This window comes from Grus americana, chromosome 11, assembly GCF_028858705.1.
Source record: "Grus americana isolate bGruAme1 chromosome 11, bGruAme1.mat, whole genome shotgun sequence".
Taxonomy (NCBI): Eukaryota; Metazoa; Chordata; class Aves; order Gruiformes; family Gruidae; genus Grus; species Grus americana.
Genome location: NC_072862.1, coordinates 23,998,406 through 24,021,545, shown reverse-complemented (window position 1 = coordinate 24,021,545; position 23,140 = coordinate 23,998,406). Strand labels below are relative to the sequence as shown.

General features: G+C 43.2%; 1 protein-coding gene across 1 annotated transcript; it reads right to left on the bottom strand.

Moving 5' to 3' along the window:
- Positions 1–838: 838 nt before the first annotated feature.
- NINJ1 (ninjurin 1) lies at positions 839–21,256 on the bottom strand. Its single transcript, XM_054837742.1, has 4 exons — positions 20,966–21,256; positions 11,733–11,967; positions 6,697–6,858; positions 839–3,671 (listed from the first exon to the last, which is right to left on the bottom strand). The coding sequence occupies exons 1-3, from the start codon at positions 21,035–21,037 to the stop codon at positions 6,704–6,706; spliced, it is 462 nt and encodes a 153-aa protein (XP_054693717.1). The 5' UTR covers positions 21,038–21,256; the 3' UTR covers positions 839–3,671; positions 6,697–6,703.
- Positions 21,257–23,140: the final 1,884 nt, after the last annotated feature.

Sequence of the window (23,140 nt, the reverse complement as noted above, 5' to 3'; positions counted from 1 at the left end):
AACAAAGGGGCATGTGAGCTCTCGGGGTAACCCGCAGCTGCGAGCCCGTGCCCCGGCCGGAGGAGGTGAGCGCAGGGCACCGTGCCCCGGGCAGCCGGCCCCTCCGCCAGCGCGGGGTGGCAGGGCTTGGGGAGCTGCGCGGGAACGGGGCAAAGCCTTTGTCAGAATAAACGCAAACCAGGGAGCAAACCCTTCCGAACGACAGCTGCGGGGAAAACAATAAGCAGGGTTGTGCTTTCTAGTTCAGCCTCTTGATGTGATACTCCGCTGCAGAATAAGCTTCAGCAGTGACCTGGTTTAGAAGACAAATACTTAAAAGCCAGTTCTGGGAACTATCGCTGTTGTCACCCGCTCCATGGAATATTTCGAGCCGGGCAGCCCGAGATGCTGGCGGGACTGACGAGAACGACCAGAGCAGCACGTGCAATTCTTACTCAGCTCAGCAGCTTACGAAACAGAAGTAAACGGCTGACCTGGCACGAACTGTTTCCCGAGACGGCCCGTAAAAATTCATCTCCCTTCATTATTGATGGCCTCTTTTTAAGCGAAATGTTTGCCTACAACCAAGAACTCTGGAGAAGCGCAGCAAACCAAAGCACCACTGAAACCAGTGCATTTGTTTGCCGCCCCTAGGAGATACTCGCTAGGATTTTAAATAAGCACCTGACTTAAAAGAATAGTAATCATGTGATTAAATTATTTATGCTCAAAACCAACTTGCAGATGCTTTTGTCTGCTAAAAAATACATGGTCTCTGAAGGCTCCAGAGGCTGAAAACACAGATTGCGTGACTGAGGTTGTTTTGCAAATCTCTCTTACAATAAAAGACACAGTAATAAACCAGCATCTTTTTTATTTAAAAAAAGACATCCAGTTGCAAGTTGCATACTGCTGATGCCCAGCACAGTCTCATAGTCAGGTGGATGGCTTTCAGATCGGGTTTTCGTGTGTTTAGAACCAAGAGAGCAGGCTCCGAAGTTGCAAGGATCTCCGCTGTGACGCTTCAGCCACACGTTCAGGAGCTCGGGAGGAGTCACGGGGGGTGGGGGTGGTTGTTGTGTGGACCCTGGCTCTGGCAGACCTGCCGTCAACAGCCACCTACCCCTTAGCGCAGATCTCCACATCCAGCTCGTGGCACCCAACAACATGGTCAAGCTCAAAGTATTTTTCCTTTCCCTCTTGTATGTCCCAAACGCCGCGTCTCGCAAAGTCCACCGGAATCTGTAGCTTGCAAGTGGTCGCCTGGCGCGTGCCCCCCCCCCCAGCTCTGGATCCAGGCGGCTCCCCACGCCGCTGCGAGATGGGATACACAAGCCCTGGCAGTTTCTGTTGGACAACAGCTTAGCAGTAAAGGTGCTATAATAACAAATATTATCTTTTTCAGGAGGAGCCTACTATAACAGCCTGTTTGCTTGAGTAACCTGAAAAATATGGTCCCGCAACGAGGGGAATAACACGGGAAAAGACGTGGTGTGTCCGTTCTGCACCCCCCTCTGACTGCTGTCAGGTGTTGCAGTGCAAGACAAGCACAGCCATGCTCGTTAGAGGGCCGTGGCAGTACATAGCACAGGAATGGAACGCTACAGTCAAAACTGGGCCGACTCACCACCACGGGTAGATGTGGTAAACGCCAGTAGAGCCTGGGCGTCTGCCTTTGGGGAGTGGGACAAGTCAAAAAGTGAGAGGATTAGCTAGGGCCACAAACACAGTTCTTCCTATTTTTATCTCTTGCTTAAAAAACTAGAATGATGCAAATCTGGCAGTGGAAAATACCTAATGTTCAGACCCAAGTTAAAAGTAACTCTCTCTTGGACAGGTTACGTATTCAGGACAACACAAAGCAACTGCTCCAGACATCTAGCTTGGGTACAAAGTCCCCCACGCAGAAGAGAGGTAGCTGCCTCCAGAGAGCCTCTCCAGGCGGGATCGGATGCACAGACGGGCAAATATTCCAGAGAGTAAAAAGGTGAAAGGTAACCAAGGCGGTACAGTCAGGAACCTTACCAAAATTACTGCCCAGGTTGTTACAGTTTTCAGCACTGCCATTTGGCCTGTCAATTCACTACACTACCGCGACAGCACAAGTACGTAGGAACAGTCCCTCAACAGCTCGCTGGTTTGTAAAAAATAAATAAAGAAAATTGTCCTGAGTACCTCGTTCAGAACTTGTTCTGAGCTCCGTTTAAATTAGTACAACATGCGCGATTATAACCACTGCTTGGTAGATACTGGTTAAATACATGTTAAGTTGGAAATGAAGCAATAAAAGGTGAATTAAATAATAAAAAAGAATGTCTATTCTGTTACTAATTACACAAGTTTCTGATTTGTTTTCTGTTAGTAATTCTTACAGAACATGTAAATGAAGATATGGTACAGCCACGAGCCTTGAGATATAACTAAAGAGAAATGTGATCAATAAAAATTGTGAGATGAGACACATGGAAGTCAAACTTCTATTAAGATGTGCAGGGGAGCACTTAAAATTAACAGTAAGGAAATGTCTTAGTACAAATCTGCATCTACAAGTAAGCACAATCTAGAAAGCTAGGATTTTTCTGATCACAGGCGTGATACTTCGGAAATAAAGCGACCGAAATGTTTCCGTTTGTAGAAATTTTGATAACCTACACCATTACTAGAAACAGCGTCTTTAGAAAAAGTGTCAGTCCCTGAGCCAGCAGGTAAGAACCTAGAAGATACTTATATCTCTCTCTATATATATTTAAAAATAAAATTTAAAAAATTAGCTATGCTTTTAGCCATAAACTCGTAAGAGCAACACAGCTGCAGCAATCAATCTTGGGAAGAGGGAAAAGTAAGTCAGAGAGGGACAAATTTCTTTCAGTTTGCTACCTGGACTGCTGACAGCACTCCGTACCAGTTTAGCAGGTGGAGCTCTCCCTGTATCCTCTAGTTTTCCAGTTGAGCCTAGAGAAGGTAGCACTTCTAACAGGGTTTCCAGGAGTACATATCATGCACAGAATACAGAGTATAGCAATTAATAGTAAAAAACCCATCAGCAATTAGGTGATTTGTGTGTCTGTGCACAAAGGAGAGGAAATTGTAAGTGTGCTCCAGAGATGAAGGAAGAGGCCAAGCGAGTACCCGTGAGCACAGCTGCACAAGGGTGGCCTGCTCTTTCTGTTTGCCTCACCTTTGCTTTGGCTAGAGGGGGGAAAAAAGAAACCAAGGCACAGCTACCTTGGCCTATGGTGGGCGAGTGCGTGGGTTTGGTGCCAAGCGAGTGAAATGAAGGACAACGTGACCAAGCCAGAACCGAAAGCCTGTTGTTTCTTACCACGGTGGAAATGACAAATTGCCACAAAAACAAAAGGCATGGAAAATGGGAAATCCTGTGAAGTGCCACACGTTGATATTACTTTGTTTGATGCGCTTATGCCACTTCTGTGAAAAACAATTAGATTCTACAGAAAGTGAATGCCAATATTCCAGGAAAACAATGTCCTTGGGTCAAAATCAACCTTTCTTTAGATGCCAAACAGTTTAAATATTAACACATGGGAACATTTTAGGTACACCTTAGTTGTTGGAAACTTGAGAAAGCTGCTCAGTATGTCCAGCTTCTTCAGATTATTTTTTTTCCCCCACTGTGTCCAAGTGTAACTGGCTCAAGTGCAAATGGCATCGAGAATGAATGTTTCAGGTCTCTGAAATACGAAACAAAGGTATTGAGATGTTAGTGATACAGCAATTATAGTAAATGACCACTCTGCCTTAAAGGGGGAATTAAGTTTTCTCTGGAAAAGTGTGCATAATAGTAACGGTGAAGCCAGAAAATGGTGGCCACTCGTTCTCTCAGGGCTTTGAGGAGACTGTGGCAGCCGGACTGAAAAAAACTTATTTTTCCAGTTACATTCAGACGACCAGGTGTTTTTAGCAAGGGCAATATGTACAAAAGAGCAAACAACAGACATTAACATTCCAAAACAATGAAGAACTTCTGCATTTAACAAGTCTGGAGCAAAAAGACACAGGCCCCAGACACCACATTTGGCCATTTCATTAGGAAACTGCATGTGTGAGAAGCATGAAGGCAGGGTCACACAGCCGCTGGCTTTGTACAGATCCTTAGACATCCTCAGGTCTTGTTCCTACCTGAGGTTACATACACCAGCTACTGCTTCTCCTTTATTGAGGCGCTGCAGGTTTATTAAACCAGTTTCAGCAGTATTTGCCAATCATCACGTTTATGTATGTGAACAAAGGCTCTGGCTGTGCATAGCTGCGTGCGATATACGATAGACAGCTGTGTGAGCTGGTACCGTCTGCTAGGCAGAACTGTGTTTCACGTGCTCATGGCAATCTCAGAGAAGTTACATGTGAACTGGTTTCTCATTTAAGACTTAGCTTTCTAACTGGGGATTCCACAATTAAGCCACAAACCCCTTTGGGTTGACAGTTTATGGAAAGCAGAAGGAATAGTAAAGGAGCAACTCCAACACAAATGCAGTGAAGAGCCCCCTCTTGCCAGACGGTGCCAGCTAGGTGGTAAGACATTGCACAAACCCACTGATGGTTCCAGAAGACTTACCCACATATGTGCGTGAAGGAAAGGGAAAGCAGACAAAGCCCACGGACAGGTGGGAGAAATTTGCAGGGGGATGCACTTTAAGTATTTAAAGAGCTAACGCAGTCATGTTCAGAAGCCAGCCTGGCATGTTAGTGCTGTCCAGAGCTGAATTGGATTGTAACACACAAACCAGATGTCCTGCAAACTCTGTAACAGCTGCAGGGCTCTTCAAAGCACTTCAGTACTGAGTTCTGCTGTAGAGAAATGCAGCAGTCATGTTGGGGAAACACTGCAGAAGCAGCATCTCCTAAAAGCCAGCGAGAGATCGAAAAGGGAGCAGGTACTGGGGAGAATCAGTAAGGCACCTCACCGGAGAATGCGGTGCTAGTGGAGAAATTGCAGATGAAATGTGGGTGAGCTCACCCCTCCAGTTTCCTGGAAAGGCAAGGTGTGTCATACCCACCTCTGGATATTAGCTGCCTTCTCAATATTCCATTATATTAAGGCACTAACTGGCTCGGGATTGGATTGTCAACTCATCTTCCTCTCTATACGTTGCTGTGATAAGCAAAAAACACTTCTCCTCTCTTCCCTCAAGTTTTGCTTTCACTGTATCAAAAAAGATACAGTGCAGCTTGGATTCTGGTGTGCCACCTTGTCCAGTATTTGAGTTTCTTGATGCCTATTTCAGATTCTTGTCTCTGCCTCTGTTCCTGGCTATTCTGCATGTTTTTTCCTGTGAAGACAGCTACAATTCCAATAATTTTTCATTCAGTTCTCTTGGCTTTGCCAGTGCAATTTTGTGGTTAGTGTTTCAGTATTGTTTCAATATGTACTGCTGGGATAGACGTTCTACCTATAATTCTGACAATATCTCAGAAAATCTATGTGCTCTTTGTTGTTAAAATTAAATATTTTTTCATTTATTTGTAGAGACTATGGCCAGAAAATACAATAAAACTACCTTGTTTCACTGACAAAATTTTACAGGTTTTGGTTAAAGCAGATGATTCTGCCCGCACCCCGAAATAAATAAATTTCATTCTTTATCTTCCCAGTAATTTCTTGCACTGATTTTCCCCATGCTGTTTAGAGCCCTGATAATTTCTGGTCTGGTTTCCATTCTTGTTACAGATTTCTGTTGCATCATTCATCTTCCGATTAGGGGTTTAAAGGCCTCGTATCTTCTTTCTCACGGAGACAGGGTTTCATCTAGGAGTTAACTCAAACCAGTAACAGCAGACGTATGGGCTGTCCGCGTAGCAGCCAGCGTACTGCGGCTGGTCAGGAAAGGCAAGTAATCCCTTCCTTCGGCAGGTCTTCTGAACGCGGTTTGAGATTTGAAGATAAAGAGCCAGAGCAACGTTGGCACACACAGACTTAGTTCTATTTTAAGGCCGAGGTTGGACCATAGTGCTTCTTGGGCTACAAGTCTACAATTTAGGTTTATCTCCTCCCAAATTGTTCATCATAGCTATGATGCTAGGAAGATACCCATTTTGATTCCCACAACTCCTATATTTATCCTTCTGTATAAGTAAATAACAAACTTTACAATGCAGGTAAATCAAACAATATTGTTCTGAATGACTGCGTGTATCAAGTAAAGTGACAGTGCACATCTTGGTGGGCTGAGTCTCCCACAAAGCAAAAGCCCTGCAGCCTGCAAGGACAGAAAAGCCACTGAAGGGCTTCAGTGACCTGTAGTATTGGATGTTGGACTTAACAGCCCTAGTTACTTGGATAAAGATTGTCTTCAGTGTTCATAACAGACTGGATGCAGTAGACTTCAAACCTTTCTTAAAAAAAGAGACATTTACGGGAAGCAAAACAATACTGTTTCCCTTCTTGGCTTAGTCAGCAATGAGGAAAAGGAGTGGCTGAGCATTACACTTCCTATGCACGACACACGCAAGGGGCCCTGACAAAGTAAGATGCTGCCATCAACTCCTGAACTCTATATTTACAGAAACACTGTAATAACTTCACAGTTCCTCATAGCGTCTGCTTTTGCAGTAGTCCGAAGTAAATTCATTTATCTGAAAAGGCTGGAACTGTATAGATAAGCTCGTGGCTATTTTTGAAGTCATGCCCTAGTGTGCACTGCATTTCTGTAAGCTACGCCCTACTACCACCTTATGGTGCAGGGAGACCACACTCACCTCATACTTAGTGTCGTGACGCTGACTCAGCAACTGGCTTCTGCACTCCAAAGGCAGTGATAAAAATATTCACAACTACTATAATGAATACTAGTCCAGTTGCAAGGTTGTTGAGGAAATCCAGCTTTCCATGCTTTGCAGGGTTGTTAAGGTCATATTTTACTTCAAAGAGAAAAGGAAAAAAAATTAATTATATGTATATTTCAAAATCCAGAATAAAAGTCTTCACTACTCATGTAGTTCAAGAATTTCTCTTACACTGAGCTATTTGGATCATACTTAAAAGGGAGGTAAGATTCCACAGTGTCAGCAAAAGTGCTAAGGGAAAGATCTGTAACCACAAGGAGTCTGTTAGCTTCCAGTAATTAGCATCTAATCTCTGTGGAAGCACATGGGAAGTAACGGATACACAACCATTACCAGAAATCTTCTGAGTACTTGATCTCTTGAAATCTACTTTTGCTGCAGACTTTAAGCATTTAAAAATTATTTCAGTCTTGAATACATGAAGCTTGAAGCCCTGACAGGATGGAATGAAGTTAAATTTCCTGCGGTTAAAATGTTACAGGTCCTTCACAGACAGCCCAATCTCTTTACCAGTGCTGGATTTTTTTTGTACTGGTGCCCAGCTCTACTCCCTGCTTTTGCACTGAGTCTGTTTTCAGAAAGCAAGGGCATTATATCTGTTAAACAGAAGATTTCAAAGCAATGTGGTTGCAGTCCTTTTTACAGAGAGCATCAGCTGTGTAAACATTTTCTTTTGTTTCTTACAGTTGTTCTTTGGTCAAACTGCTAATGGGAGTGAGGGAGGAACACACAAGGGAGATAATACTAATTTAGTTTAAGCTTTGATTCCAGGCCTTGTGAAAACGTATGAATGAGTTACACTGGACTGATAACAGACTTGATGATCAAGCATGTGCTTGTACACACAGTAGAAGTCTGGGGGCGCTTCCCTGGCATCATGTGGCAAACCTCTCTCTGCTCTCCTGCAGTAAGGGCAACTCAGATCCTCTGCAACTCAGATCCTCTGCTAAATTTCTGGGATGCAGGTGGAATGAGTGCCGATGAATTCTGGAGCAGGTTTTGAGAATGGTTTTTGTCTATTTAGACTCCTAGTTCTTAAATGCTTAGATGACGGGTACAGGGCGTGTGAGAGAAAGTTTATACCTGACAAGTTTTTACAGCAACATAAATAAAACTTTGAGCTCCAAGAGGCACATACATAGACATGTGCCTCATGCTTCTACTGCATGAAATAAACTTTCTGACTTGCTTTTAATGCAATGACCCTGTCACCATTGCAGAACTTAACCACGGAACCAAGACTCGCGTGCTGGTGGAAGCAGTTAAGTACAAGCGGCGGCAAACACACTCATGATGCCAAAGTATTGAGAGCCAGCTTCGCTTGGTGTCCCTAATTAGGAAGCCTAATGCTGGTTTGGTTTCAAGGAATTCTGGGCACCCGTTCAAGTTCTGTTTGCTAAAGCAGTGTAGTCAAACATCACAGGCCAGTCAAAGCACTGAAGAACAGCGTGGGGGAACTCTCTGAAAAGCTTAAGCTACTGCACACCTGTGTAGGCATGAAATACTTTAAGCTCAGCAGTACTTAACCCTGAAAATGAGTTTATACGTGTCTGTAAAGTATCTGGAGCTATGTGGATGCTTGCATCCCAGCAGTACCTAGAAGGACTCTAGTACTGTCATGTGAATGAAACGGAATAAATGAAATGGAATAATTAATCCTGAAGTATGGAAGAAAAGCATTTCAGATGGTTGGTTTAAAAAAAAAACAGGCAATAATGAACTAATGTGTTTTGTGAGTTAAAAGAAATCATGCTCAAAGGAGAATTGACACTGTGAGAGCTGTCCCTTTGTCCAAATACGGGTCAGAGAAGACAAGTATGGCTTGTCAGTTTAGGCGGTGCTCTAAATTTCGCAGTAGAATTGCAGTAATCCTATCTTTGTGATTATAATACTTAAGATGAGGGTGTTTGTGAAAATGTTCTGAAGAACAGTTATTCTTCAAGTATTTTATTATAGTGGGATTAGATTACTATGATTTCATGCCACTTAAACTATTTCAAGACATTCTTTGCTTTTCTTCCAAAAAGTTAAGATTACCAAATCACTCTCAAGAGCAAGTTTGCTGAACATTTTTCAAAATGTTTTTGTGAAAGGCTCTTTTGAAGGAGGAAAAGCTTTTAATCCCTAGTAGAGAATTGTGAGAACCAGTAGCTCCCGGGATAAACCTCTGTCTCAAGGAAAGAAACTGGATGGTTGCACAGACTTTTGTGTGGGCTTGTGAGAGCTTGTAAGAAGCAGAATTTTGTGGCTGGACAGAAAGGCAAATTGTTGCTGCAGGCCAAAACTACCAAATGCACACTGTGAAAAGCAAGTTCTTGCTATGATACCTGTATCTTTGTACCTTCATATCCTATTTCCCATCTTCAGTACTTCGGAGCTCAGCACGACGGCATCGCTCCAACAGCATACCGATGTAAGCCGAGGGCTTTCTCACCCTGGGGTGCCCAACCTGCGGCCACGGCTGATTGCGGAGCGCAGGCTGAGCTCCTGATGAATCTCACTAAGTGCTCTGTGAACTCGACCTCAGCCCAACTTTGCAGTTCGGGCTGCTGGGTGCTTTCTTTACTCTCAGTGTGACAAAGATAAAAATCACAGAGATGGAAGCCATTTTGGCAATGTCTGGCAGAAACGAGCATTAGAAAGCAATGTCTCCGCACTGAGAAATTATTGCCCAACAAAAAACAGGGAACTTGATTACGGCCTCAAAGCCTGCTTAACTGAAACAACGTCCAGGGAGATGCGAGAAACATAGCTGTTTTGCTGATTTCTCCAGGACTCTCGTCCAACATCCCCCAGTATCACCAGGTTGCTTTTCCCAATCCCTTTCTGGAATCTCCTCTGAGCCAGGACCTGGATTTTGCTCTTGTACCTACTCTACCAAATGCAGAGACAGCTGTATTCTGTCTCTTTTGTAAGAAAGAAAAAAGCTACGTCAGCTGCATATCAATATTACAAGCCTTATGTATCCTGGTTTCCTAGGAACTTCCTCCTTGAACAGAAAGTTGTTTTTTCAGTTGTGCTAAGAAACAGAACATTGAAAGACTAACAGAGATGCCAAAGGCAACACCTATAACCTAGTGAATGCCACGTGTGAACTCTGGCTATCACCTTCAGGGCTCTTCATTTACGGTAGACTTAAGATCTGTCATATAGTACCCATTAATTTACAGGGAGAGATTTGAAAAAAAGCTTTGAAAATAAATGATCGTGTGTTCACTAGCAAAAGAAGTGATCCATAGCTGTTTCGTACCAGTGAAGGTGTCATTTATTTCGGTGAATAATGGGATTCAACTGATGCTGAAACCTAAACACTTCCTCTGATTTCCACAGGTATCTTTGATCGACTCTCCAAAGTTATGGCCTCGGGGTTTGGGTGCTGGTAACGAATGTCACAGGTTTTCAGCAACTTTGCAAAGTGCCACTGGATTCTTTTTGCATTTTGCCTTGCAAAAGCATGGGGGGAAATATCACAGTAGGTTAAGACAGCAAAAAGTAGTATTGAAGACTTGCTTAAGGTCAAACCAGAAAACTCAGATTTCCAGAAGAGCGCTGGCTCTCCACTCTCTGTGGACTTTCAGTTGGGCTTTTTTGGGTCATTCATGCTCACTTCGTGATGGCATTGTTTTAGAAATGAGCATGGTTCTATAGCTACTTAGATCAATATTCTGCTTTACAGAATAAGGCAGAGGGTGTAGGACATATGTGTGCTACTTATCTCGCAATACTAACTTAAAATACCTAATTGTTAGTGATAAGTACCTGTCCTTGTGCCTCATAGCATTGTACCTATTAATACTGAATAGTGGAACCTATATTTTTGAGAACAGCAAAGACGCTGCGTTGAACTTCTTGGAATGTGAAGGTCTGTAATTCAACAATTAATACAGAAGGGGCGGGGGGGGAAGGCAGGGAGCAGGGAACTAATTCTACAGCTGTCTCACTGAATGTGTCCAAAGCACACACTAACACAACTCCTATTTGAACTCATTCTCTTTAAATAATTTCTACCATATGTTAAAGGTTTTCATCATGTTTCTTTGGTAGAAAGTAGAAAAGGTTTCCCTAGGGATAAGCAGTATTCAAGACAATCTATTTGTAGTCCCAGGATGCTACTTGGACTGTGTTTTCATATTATAGGTAATTTCAAATTTTTTGACTGAAGTCGTAGTATGTGGATAACAGCTGAGGTATGTTCTTACGGTGAAATCTTGCTCCAATTAGATTATTTTTCATTTTAGCTTTAATTTCAGTCTAACACAGGTTTGAAAATTAACAGTAACAAGTACATTTCTACCATTCCTCACCTAGAGATTTAGGATGCTTTGAATAGTATCCTAAATTTAAAACTAAGGGGGTTTTTTCATTATTGTCAAGCTTTCACTATCAAACCTTTGATCTGATTGCAGAAACACAAACAAATTGAAGACAATATGCCACACCAACGCAAAGATGGACATTTCAACTTTCGCTTCCATTTTGGAGTTCTATGTTCACAATATATTCTTACAGTATTACTTAGGATAAGACTGATACATATGAACAGATACATTTCAGTCATAAGATTAAGTAACAGGTCTTGCCAGAAATAGTATTATGAAACTGGGCAGGCTGCATGATCCTGTCTGGCCTATTAACGATTCTTTTACAGTATTTCATAATTTTCCTTCCTCCTCAGGCCTTCTGAAAAGAAAAATATTCATGCTCTGGGCATAAGAGTGTGAGGAAGTTGATCAAAATTGAAGATTCCACATGAAGCTGCCCTTACTCCTTTTGTTGCAATATTTCTATGGTCTTAAAAGAAAAATTTAATCAATTCTGAGGTACAGACTTCCAAATATAACATTTTTTTAAAAATAAATGGGGAGTCTAGATACCATCTTATATACCATCTTATGGATTGCACCCTATAAGAAAAATACATGTCAATGGTTCTTGCTATTGGTACATACCAAGGAATATCAGGAGTACTCCCACCATAACTTGCAGTGTGAGCGACAGGCTGATAAGAACGATAAGTGGGATGTAGAAGGAAAAAGAAGGTCCTTGCTCCATCACGGCTTTCAGCTGGGATGCGTTGGCCATCAGCAGGGCAATGTCCAACATGCTCTCTGCCGCGCTCTTCTTATTTGCGTAGTGGTTGATATTCATAGGTCCATTTCTTTGAAACCACTGCGACGTTCTGCGCTAAAATTAGGAGAGAGGAAAAAGGTTATTCACATCTCTTCTAACTGGTGTAGTGAACGAGAGATGGCTTGGCCCGATGACTGATTTCTGTAATCATACTGGCAGAGTAAGAGTGGCACGGAGACTGTCAGTGCATCTTTTTCATGGTTACCGCTGTCCCCCATCTGACAAGAGAGCAGCAAATAGTGTCTGTACCGGACTTTGGCAGAAACACCTTTTCCAGCCTGTAGGATCATTCTAAACAGTCACTATGTTCCTACCCTGAGAAAAGGAAAGATTGAAAAAGCGGAAAAATTTGCACTGAGAAAAGTTCGGAGGGAAAAATGACTGTAAAGCAATCAAGCAAACAACAAACTGTTGTAACTAATTTACTCCTAAAGGCATACTTTAAAACTCAAATACTTATTAAATTCACCCTCTGCCATCACGCATCTATGTAGTTCCTTAATTACTCACGAGTCTGGTTTTACGGATTTATGTGGAAGTTGGCCACTGTATGAGCTTTCCTTGACCTCTTTCCCTGCTGCTTCTTACTCCACCTTGCCGCTGCCCGGGTCCTTCCTCACACAGTGAACTGTTTTTCTGTTTAAATATCGTATGATCTGTTCTTGCCAAGCACTGCCCAATTACAAGGGAAACTTTTCTTTCCATTTTCTCATCAGCACTTGTGTGTGGGGTTGGGTTTTTTTTTTAAATTCCCCTCCAAACAAACAGGAAAATAAAAACCAACTGCAGGGCAAACCCAGAGCTAGTTAACCCAGCGGGATGAATAAAATTAGTGTTTCCTGATAACGCTTCCTGTGACCCGACTTGGAATTTGACAGCTCATCTCCCAGGGGTGCCTGTTTCTCCAGGGATTAGATGCAGCTCAGGGTAACTAGGTTAGGCTCAGATGCCCAACTCTGTGATGAAGAAAGCCTTTTCTGCAGTCTCTGAACAGGTTAGGAACTTCATTCTCGCTGCTCTTATTTCTAGACTTTATTTTAAAAAATAATACACAAATATTTTAAGAGTAAGCTTATTCTAGCTGACTTCTTTAAACCTGCTTCTCAGAGACCGTTTTACTGCACAGATGTGTTCCTGCTTGCCAGAAAATACTGTGAGGGAAGTCTCTCTTTGAAGGTTAGTTCAAATGCAGAAAACGCCCTCTAATTACTCTCTTCGGCAGCACTAATAACTATCAAATTTCCAATTCCAAAGCCAGCTTCGCCACTGTCCAGACTTAAAAGTGTCCTTTTAAATAGGACAGATATTGATGCATACAGCAAACACATTGCCAGTTTTTCCAGGGCATTCAAATACCAAACTTGACCTAATTTCACCAGACACCTTGTAATCAACCGCAGTCTCAATATTTTACTGAGAGAAAAACGTTCTGGGGCAGCAGCAAGCTTTTTTTCTGTGAAGAGGAGGAAGCCATGGAATTGCAGCTTTACGCAGACAGCTTCATTACTGAGGCCAGGCTAATGGGAAGAAAACAGCACTGAGGTGGATGCTGACTTCAGTCAGGAAGAACTCAATACTCATTTGGTTTTGTCTATATCCCACAACCTAAAAATGCAGTTTGGGTGGGGAATCTGTCCCACATTTGTCACCTTTTCTCTCCCCAAGGAGAGCCTCCTCTTCCCACCCTCCTGCCCCATTAAACCACTAAAGCATTTGGATGCTTCAGAAAAATACTGTCATTCTAGTATACCATCCACCAGAAGCACTAAACCGGGTGTGGATGTTCATTTCCATATGGAAAGCAGCATGGAATATATGCTGGCGGTACACAGTAGAAAAACTAACATTTCTCCCTGTTTACCGCACAGTAAAAAGCCAAACGCACACATTTAGCTCTTGGTTACCTAATGCTAGCAGGGTGAGAGGGGATGGGGAGCTACGTGTGTAAAAGAGCAGAATTCAATTTCTGGGAATGAATTTAAAAGAAACTCTTCTCAGTAGATGTAATATGATCTATTTTGTCACAAGTTCATAATAGAGGAATTTTTTTCCTATGTCTAGTAGCTAATTAACTCCTTTCTTCCAAAAATACTCAGTTTGAAATAGCTACAGGGGCTATGAGGTTGCAGTGTGTAACACAGGCAAAAACTACACGGGTAGCTGTGACTTGGTTCTTAATCCTGAGGGAAGGGGACTGCAGTGAAAACGTGACGACTGGTTTCCTTGTTTTCACTTGATGTAGGAATGTGGTTGTATTTGATATGGGGGTTTGGGGGTTTTTTTTGGTTTTTTTAACTATACAAAAGAGTAAATAGTCTGGGCTACATCTTCCTTTCAATTACATCTCTGACTACATGATGTAAGACAGTTTCTACTTAAACAACAGAATATGACCTTTTCTTTTTCCTGGGGAAATGCACTGCTGCACTTTTAGGACCTTGCCGTTTGCTGATTTTCTGGTTAAGTTGCAGGTGGAAATTGCAGGCTATGGGCTTTGAATTGCAGTGGAGGCGAAGGGTTTGAGTCACTGCTGAACTCCAATGAATGGAGAAGACTTTGAAAAGTAGAGTGCTGTTAAGGCAAACGAAAGCAAAACTTCTTATTCCTGGAATGACAACTCAGCTATTTACTATGTTTAGATTCTAAAAAAATGGCATTTTACCCCGTTAAGAGGCTTTCAGCTATCACTCCTGAAAGCAGACCAGTTCAGAATCAGAACTAGGAACATGGAGAACTGAAACATTGGTTCTACTGTACAGAGCTTTTTCTGTCTGTGATCTTGCCTTCTGCCAGGAAAAAGGACTTGCAATCATGAAAGCCCCAGAAGCAATCATTTCCCATCTCCTGACTGAGAAGTGGAGCCTCTTGACTCATGCTGGAAAACTATAAACCAAACCAAAACAAAAAGGAAATTAGCCTTGCCTTCTGGAAGCAAGTTGAAGGCAACCGCCAAAAGTAGCGCAACAAAAGCAGCCAGTACTATGGCAGCAGCTTTTAAGACCAGACTACGTGTTACACAGCAATATATAGACAGGCAATGAAAGGAGAGCTGTTGCCTTAACCTCAGGATAATGACAGTCATGTACAACAGAAATTACATGGGAACTTTGTTATGTGGCTTTGTGGTTTCAGGGAGATTCCACGCACATGCAGCCCACAGCACCGAACACCACTTACTGTGCTGTTACCACCTGCAGGGCTGCGGAGAGGGAAACTTGTGAACATTCTGCAGGACGCACGTGAAGTAAGGCTTTTCCTGCAGGTGTCACTTGGCGGGAGAACAGCCTGTATTCCACACAACCTGCTTCGGTCTCAGTGTAATCAAAACACCTCATTACACACTTTCAATATTCAAATTACCTAGTACAAACAAGCTGATCCTTTCAGTTGATATCACCAAACGAGTCTGAGAAGAAACAGCCTGTGTGTTCACACGTGTGTGTGCATGAGTCAGGTGCAGCTGGAACTGCTGTATCTTCCTTTCCCTGTCAGTGACAGCCTGCTCTCAGGTCTCCCGTCGCCCACAAAGCATCACCCTCTGAGCAGAACAACCTGCCGTGCTAGTCTACACACAGTTACAGACAGGAGAGGAGTGAAAAGCCTCCTGCTCTCGCTCCGCCTGTGACTGGAAGAATCCCCTGTGGAAGAGGTGATTTTGACGGCCACACGATGCTGTCCCCACAGACAGCACTGCTCCGTGTAGCCGCACGGCAGCAGGGCCTGCTGGCTTGCCCAGAGCACTGCAGTTTGCGAGGCTAAAGCTCCGATGCTATGTCAGAAGCTGGCACTTTTTCGCTTCTCCAAGACCAAACCTTCACGCCAGGAGTGACTGGTGTTGGACACATAGTCCTATTGACAACTGCGTTGGTCCGGACTTTGCTGCTTTGCTTCACTCGTCATTTCAACAGCACGCCCAGAAGAACTGAGTCCCTCTGAAGCACAGAAAGGCTGTACTCATTACTTTTATTAAAAAATAAATAAATGTGGCACCCAGGCGAATGTCCGTAGATGCTGAGTTTCATGAATCACGGCCAAGACCCACCTGGTGATTCAACAGGAAGGAAAGAGCACTGAAAATGGAAACATTTGTAAACAAATAATAAAGTATCTTTGCTAAATACAGTAACTTGTTGTAGTCAGGATTGCTGCTTCTATTACAGCATTAAATCGATACTTGTGACAAAATTTATGCAGCTGTTTGCTCCACAGAGTATTTATCAAACACTAGTGACCACTGAAGTAGTCACATTAACATCCTGGAAGTCTGGCCAAAAAAAAAAGGAAAGCCCAAGAGTAATTTTTTTTTTTCCTTTTTCTGGTCCAACCTGACCTCACTGTTTCCCCAAATGGCACCAGTTAGCCTGTCCAGAGAAGACAGGTGGGGGTTTTGCCAGTCATCCGTAATCCACTGGGGAAAAAACCCCACCAGTGACAATGACGCCTATAGTGCGTTTGCATTTAGGACTTAGTTATATTTGTTTCTGTCACTCTGCCCTATGAATTCGGGAGGGAAGAAATCATTTGGATTTTGAGTGCAAGTTTTTAGGATTCATTCCTTCTCTTTTGGTATGTTCCTAGGTATTTGACTCAGCTTCTTACATGTCTTCCACCACATATATGTTCCCCTAAAGAGATTGTTTTAAGAAAAGCTAAAAAAAAAAAAAAAAGCCAAAACAAAAGCCTCACAAAAACTATAAAAGACAAATATCGTCTGAACCAACAGGACCTTGAAATTTCCAAGTTAAGAGTCAGATCTGTCATGAACACTGAATTCGCTACTCTTGTAATGAAGTTAACGGATATTTGCAGTAGCACAAGACTGGTTACTGGTTTTTTCTTAAATCCCACTAGAAAACTAGTATTTTGCAGTTAGCAAGGTGAGCTTCCAATTTCCCAAATGAATACTTAGAACCAGAAACTGCCAAGCAAAAGCCAGAAGTACAGCCTGAGTTGCTTTAACTTTGATGTGTAATTTGTAATTGCAGCTACTTAATATCAGCTGGGGCTGCAGGACCCAGAGCTCAACATATGTTGCTTGTCAGGCCCAGAGTGTCATATCTGGGTTCTGAAAACACACAAATACTTATTTTAGTATTGGTACAATGTTAGCACTAAATATTTTCACAGTACGCTAATTTTAAATCATTATGCAGTAGAATGCCTTTATTAAATACAGGAGAGCCACCGTTTTGTATGGGATAATTGGGAAAATAATGCTGATTATTATTTCTATATTCCAAACAAGGTTTCTAAGAACTGTGCTTCTGATTAACAACAACTTCCTTCAGCTGTCAGAAGATTCTTCGCCTTCAGGTACATTTGTACATTTACTCTGAAATATAACCTTCATAAACTTTGGCTTGCTCTAACTCCGCATACAGTTTTCTTTCTATTTTAGGTTAGTGATTACTGCAATTGTACGGCAGCTTTTAGGCACTTTTAACAGCCAAATAGCCTCGATTCACAATGAGATCGGGCAAGCTTGTTGAACAATATGACCTCATGGAGCAAGCTTCCTTAAATTCTTGTGTTTAGGGGCAGTCCTGATTTAAAATAATGGGAAGATCCTATGTAGTAATGAGGTTGTGTAAATAAAAGGCTGAGTCATGCTGATCTTACAGTGGACTGTTCTTTACTGTGTTTTGCAATAGTATTTCTAATCAAAACACATCTCCATCATCTACATACTGCAGATGTAACGGGCCATGCACGGCTGCTCTGAGACTGGACTTCCCCTCCATCTCAGAGATCTTGCCGATCCAGAAAAATAGGGAAAATATTCTACAAAGAAAAGAAATATTCTTCCAACAAAAATATTTTAAGCTATATCAATTGTGTAATGGATGATTAGATCCTTTGTACACCTCCTCAGAAGATATTATTTCTTTTCCCCCAATAAAACATTAGATCACTTGTTCAGCTTAGCACTGACTCAGAGAGAAAAATCCCTACATCTGGACTGAATCATCAGTTACATTTCCTGTAGGAATTTCATTTGGGGGGGGGGGATCTGTCCATCCAAGCACTAACCTAGTGTAACACTAACTAGCTTGTGAGACTTCTGCAGTCACATTTTGAGACAGTGTGGTTGCAGGCAACTGGAAAAAAAAAAAAAAAAAGAGGGAAAAACTCAGCCTGTGTCTGTGTTCATATTTCATAGACAGCATCAATTTTCTAGCATCTTGAAAAGCTTGTGCTTAAGAAGTGCAGCTTTTCTTACAGAAAGACAGAAAATGCAAGTATGATTTTGTTAAGAAAAAAAACACCAGTGGTGACCATGCTGATTCCTGAGAGCTAAAAAGTTAGTCTGACAAAAAGGGCAAAGTACAGTTCTGTGAGCTCAGGGCAGAGCACTGTTTTCCTAAAGCTTGCTTCCATGACCAAGGTAGAATATTTTTACCCATTAAATGACTTAAAATTAATCAGCTCGCCTGATGACTAACTTTGTGAAATGAAGTAATAACTTAAATGTGTTCATACAGCTGTTTAAGTAGAAGCTTTCTCCTGTATGATTTTTTTTTCCTGTGTTGCATTACTACTGCTCGTTCCGGTGATTTGTCTTATAATACTCTTCCTCACAATTGGACTGTGGGCTGCCTACTTTGTGTTGTTAAAGCACTGTTTGTTTATTCATGCTACTTAAAAACCAAGCAAACAAAAACTTATCACCAACAGTTTCAATATTTGGAGTATATCAAATACTCCAAATTCAAATTGACATAATTAATGCTTTAGAACATGCCATTTCATTCTACATGCAGTAAAATTCTTTCAAGTTCATACAAATTTGAAATTTGTTTCTTGCAATATGATGCCAAGAAATTGCCATGTCCCAAAATTACATATTAATATACAAATTTGAATACATTTTTAGTATTAACATGACTATAATAGAAGCCCACTACTCCAGAACTGTTCTTTTCTACCATACAATTCCTGTCCACCTTTTTCATAGTTGTTCTTTAACACATTCAACTAGCATTTCCTGTTATCTTGGAAACATTAAACTAGGTTTTTACAACATGGTGAATCTAGACTGTTTCCCATGAACAGGGAAAGCAAACAGAGGAAGATGCAATTGTTCACACTAGGCCAACCCATGATTAGAAGCAAGGAATTTCTTGCTTCTAAAAGCTTGACAGCTGCTAAAAATAATTATCTAAATTAATGATGCAGTTAAAATAAACCACTGTGTGACCACTCATTCAGAACTAGTCTTTTTTTATTCCGCGCGCTTCTACAATGCTTTGAAGGTAAGACACCTATTGTGCATTTCATGTCAGCTCCTCTGCAAGAGGAGGTGGCAGTCCGTTGCTGAAGATGTGCAAGAGAATCTGCTTTGAGGAGAGGGCAGACACTAGGACGGGCAGTAGGCAAACCAGGGTGGCCCAGCTTGCGATGCCTTCGAGCATTCCTAAAAGCAGACACTCGTGCACTTTTGACTCCAATACTGAAGATTCAGGCACCTGCGGATTTGTGGTCTCTCCGGGGCTGCTGAGCTGGGGCGTTCTTTTGTTTGTGTGAATTGTGAACTTGGTCAGATTTTTTAAGGTATCTCCTATTCACAGATTGGTTTTTAAGAAATCTGTCTCCATCTGTTTTACCACGCATATACTTCATTTTTTTTTTCTTCTTTTTTCTGACAAAATCTAATAGTATGTCTCGCTGCTTATTCTTTCTATGGCATTCGCATTGGACTTGCAGCTCCTATGGGAAAGATGTAACAAAGTGATGACTGCTCGCAACTGAAGATGAAGTAAAACAGGAAAGTTGCAGAATTCTTGGAGCAGACCAAGTTAAAGAAAATAAATCCCCATGACTAGCACTTGTGATGCAATCATGACTCTGTGTTAATAAAAAAGAAAATTGCTGTGAGGTCAGTGGCTTAAAGAAAACCCCTTCAGGCCACCAGTTTGACCAGTCTATCCCAGCTTTGATTCTCTTTGGGTACTTTCCAGGATTTATTAAAACCAGATTTTTTTTTTTTCTTGGACTGATATTCATGACTACAAGGGTTTGTCAGGAAGGGAGGGAGGAAGGACAGATCTGGTCCACAATCAGTCCAGTCTGCCTGTAACCAGAAAGTTTTACTAGTGACGTAAAGGTGGTTTAGTACAACTGTTTTTATGTGGCAGAGGCTTAGGTTGGAATAAAAGCTGCTTTTTAGAGTTTAGTCTCTTCCAAAACAACATAAAAGACAGTCTTTTACCAGTCTGGCTTTTCAGATAAGTGGCATGCTTGGAAAACATCCTTTACACATAAACAGAATATGGGATGAAATGCTTTCCAGTGAAGTTCTCTGGTCATGTTTTGACTACACGGAGTAGTGAAAAGCTGGGTATTTCTCTTGGTTTTATTTGGATTACTGTATGGAAAAAACCCACCACCATACAGGCCCAACCCTTTAGGTAATTCCTCCTATTTTTGTGCTCATTTATCACCTGTGTATATACTCCTGAGTAACTTTTCCATCCCCTCCCAAGTCCTCTGGGTGGAAAACCCCCAGGTTCAGCGCGTGCCGGTGTGCTCCGAGCAGCGATTCCTGGCTGGGAGGACACCTGACAACCTTCCCGCTGACATGTAGGAACTCAGGGGTCATCGTGCCAAGGGCCAGAAAGGATTTTCTGTTCAGTCCTTCCTTGGCACTTGCCTGTCTTCGAAGTGAGACAGAACGGGATGCTTGCAGCGGCATCCCTACAAAAAAAGCGCTGAATCAATGGAAGACGTGTAAAAAACCCCAATAACGGAGAAGCGCCGGTTACAGGACTGCAGTCGGCACGCCATCCCCTTCCCGGAGGTTCCTCAGCCCGAGGGCTCCGCGGGGGGCACCTGCCGCTGCCCCGCAGGCGGCCGGGGCGGAGATGGGCCATGGGCCGCCCCCGGCCCCCGCCTGTCCGACCGGCCGCTGCTGTCAGACCCGCCGCTGCCCCGGCCCGCTTCCCGCCGGGCTCCGCCGCCTCCTCACGCCCCGCTCCCGCCCGCCATGTCGGGCAGCCGAGCCCGCTCCCGCCCTCCGCCCCCCGCCGCCGGCGGAAGCGCGCCGGGCCCCTACCCGCTCGACGACCGCCTGCTCCGCGCCCTCCGCCTGCCCGTTGAGCTCGTAGGTCTCGCCGCCGGAATCCATCGCGGCGCAGGGGAGGGCGGTGCGGCCTCGGCCCCGGCTGCCCGCGAGGAGCCCTCTTCTCCCGGCCGGGGCCGGCTCGGCGGGCCAGGGGCGGGAAGGGCCGCTGAGGAGAAAGTTTCCAGCGAGACGGCGATTACCAGAGCAGGCACGGCGACCGCAGCCGTCCCGTCCCGCCTTCCCTCTCCTGACACACACCGCCCCGGGGCCTGTCTTTCCAGCCCGCCCCGGGGAGGTTCCCGCCTGGCGGGGGGCCGCCGGCCCCGCCCGTGAAGGAGGCCCCTGCGGCAGCGGCTTCGTTCTGCCGGCGCTGGCCGGGGTGAGGATCCTGAGCTCCCGCCGAGCTTGGGGCTGAGCCGGGCCGGGGGACCTGAGCCGGGCCGGGGGACCGAGCCGCTGTCCCGCACACTCAGCGTGCGTTTAAGACCAAATTTCCAACGTTGGCCAAGAATCATAGTTTGTGCCATTCTGGGGAGCAGTGCTGGTAATTGGTATTGTATGCAAATGTTTCATTTTACAAAACTCTGTCCTGACAAAATGAAAGTTGAAGGCTACATTTTATTTAAGAGTGCTCTCGTCAATGCTTCTAGGTGATCAGTTTCATTATCCTATTTTTTTTCTTTTTCTCCCTAGACTTATTTTCCCACAGCAAAGGATGCACATAAACCCAATTAACATACAGGTTTGATGGTGATGCAACATCAGAGGAAAACTCGGATGCATAGAAACACAACTGGTGATGAGAGCAGTAAAGTAAGCCTGAAGTATGAAACAAAGCAAAATAATTTAAATTAGATTTTAAAATGTTATTGTTACAAGGAAGCCTTCTGCTACTTAAGTTTAACAGTGTTCAGAGTAAAAAAATAAATAAATAAAGAGATGTGTCTTATATGACCACATGTAACCTCTTTTAAGGCTAGGAATGAACTGCTCATCTGGGCTGGAAATGTTCTTGAGTCGCTGTTCGGCAAGCCTGTTCCTATGTGTGGTGTCCAAACATGGATTCTGCAGGTTGACTCCTTCAAAATCTTCTATGTTAGGAATCACTTTTCTCACTCTCTAAACAGAATTAAAGGATATTCTATTTAAATAATGTAAACACACATACAGAATATAAATAAACACACAGCAAGTAACTATAAATAAATATAAATGGAATTTTTTAAAAAAGGTATAAAGGCCTTTTGCTAGACCTTGCATAAAGGGAGACGATGTAGAAGCATTGCTTCCGATTCCTTTATCACCAAGACAGGATTTTTACGTAAGTGGCTCCTGTGGAGGCAATCCCAATTGTATTGCCTAGCACAATAACCGCAAAGCTGTTGGACCCACCATCATGAACAGGTTCCAAGAGGCCACTGCTGGAATGGCTGTCCTCACTTTGTAGCCATTGTGCTACAAAGCCATTAGCCTCTAGCCTGAGTCCCGCAGGCGTGCACCAGGACCATCTGCAGTCCACTTCAGCAGGTCCTCCAGCTGGGCTGGTCAGAAGATTATACAGGAGGTCTTGGACTCCAGTGGACCCTGCAGAGGGGGTCTGCCCAAAAATGCAGACTCAGGCTTAAGGATTGTGACACATTGAATGAAAATCTCTTCCATATACCATATCGCTGCAGTTTTTTCCATGCAGCAGATGGGCACGGCTCTCTAACATGCAATAGCCACCGGGTGGATATGAGAGTGGAAATTGTGGCAACCACCTTAAAATTTTATGAGTCTTTGTGACTAGTTAGTCCTATGGAGTTTCTCCAGTGGGGTTTGACGGAAATTCGTATTCACCTCGGCATTAAATGGCACTGACTTCTCGTAGCTGACTTTTGGGTTTGAGTTCACAGTGATTTTTTTGCTAAAGCAGATTTAATTGGTGACTAAATCCATTTTTAGAGTCCACACAAAAGCATATGGACAACCAGATGTGGCTAAGCACAAATTAAGCACATGTTAGGCTTCCGTTCTTAATGCTGAAGGTCACTGAAGATTACATTTCACTGTACTCAGGAGTGTGTTGAATTGATCATTATCTTTTGTCTCATAAAAACCCCTTGCTACACTCACAAGTCACTGTCTTCACAAACTGCACAGCAAACATTTATTTAATTAGACTTT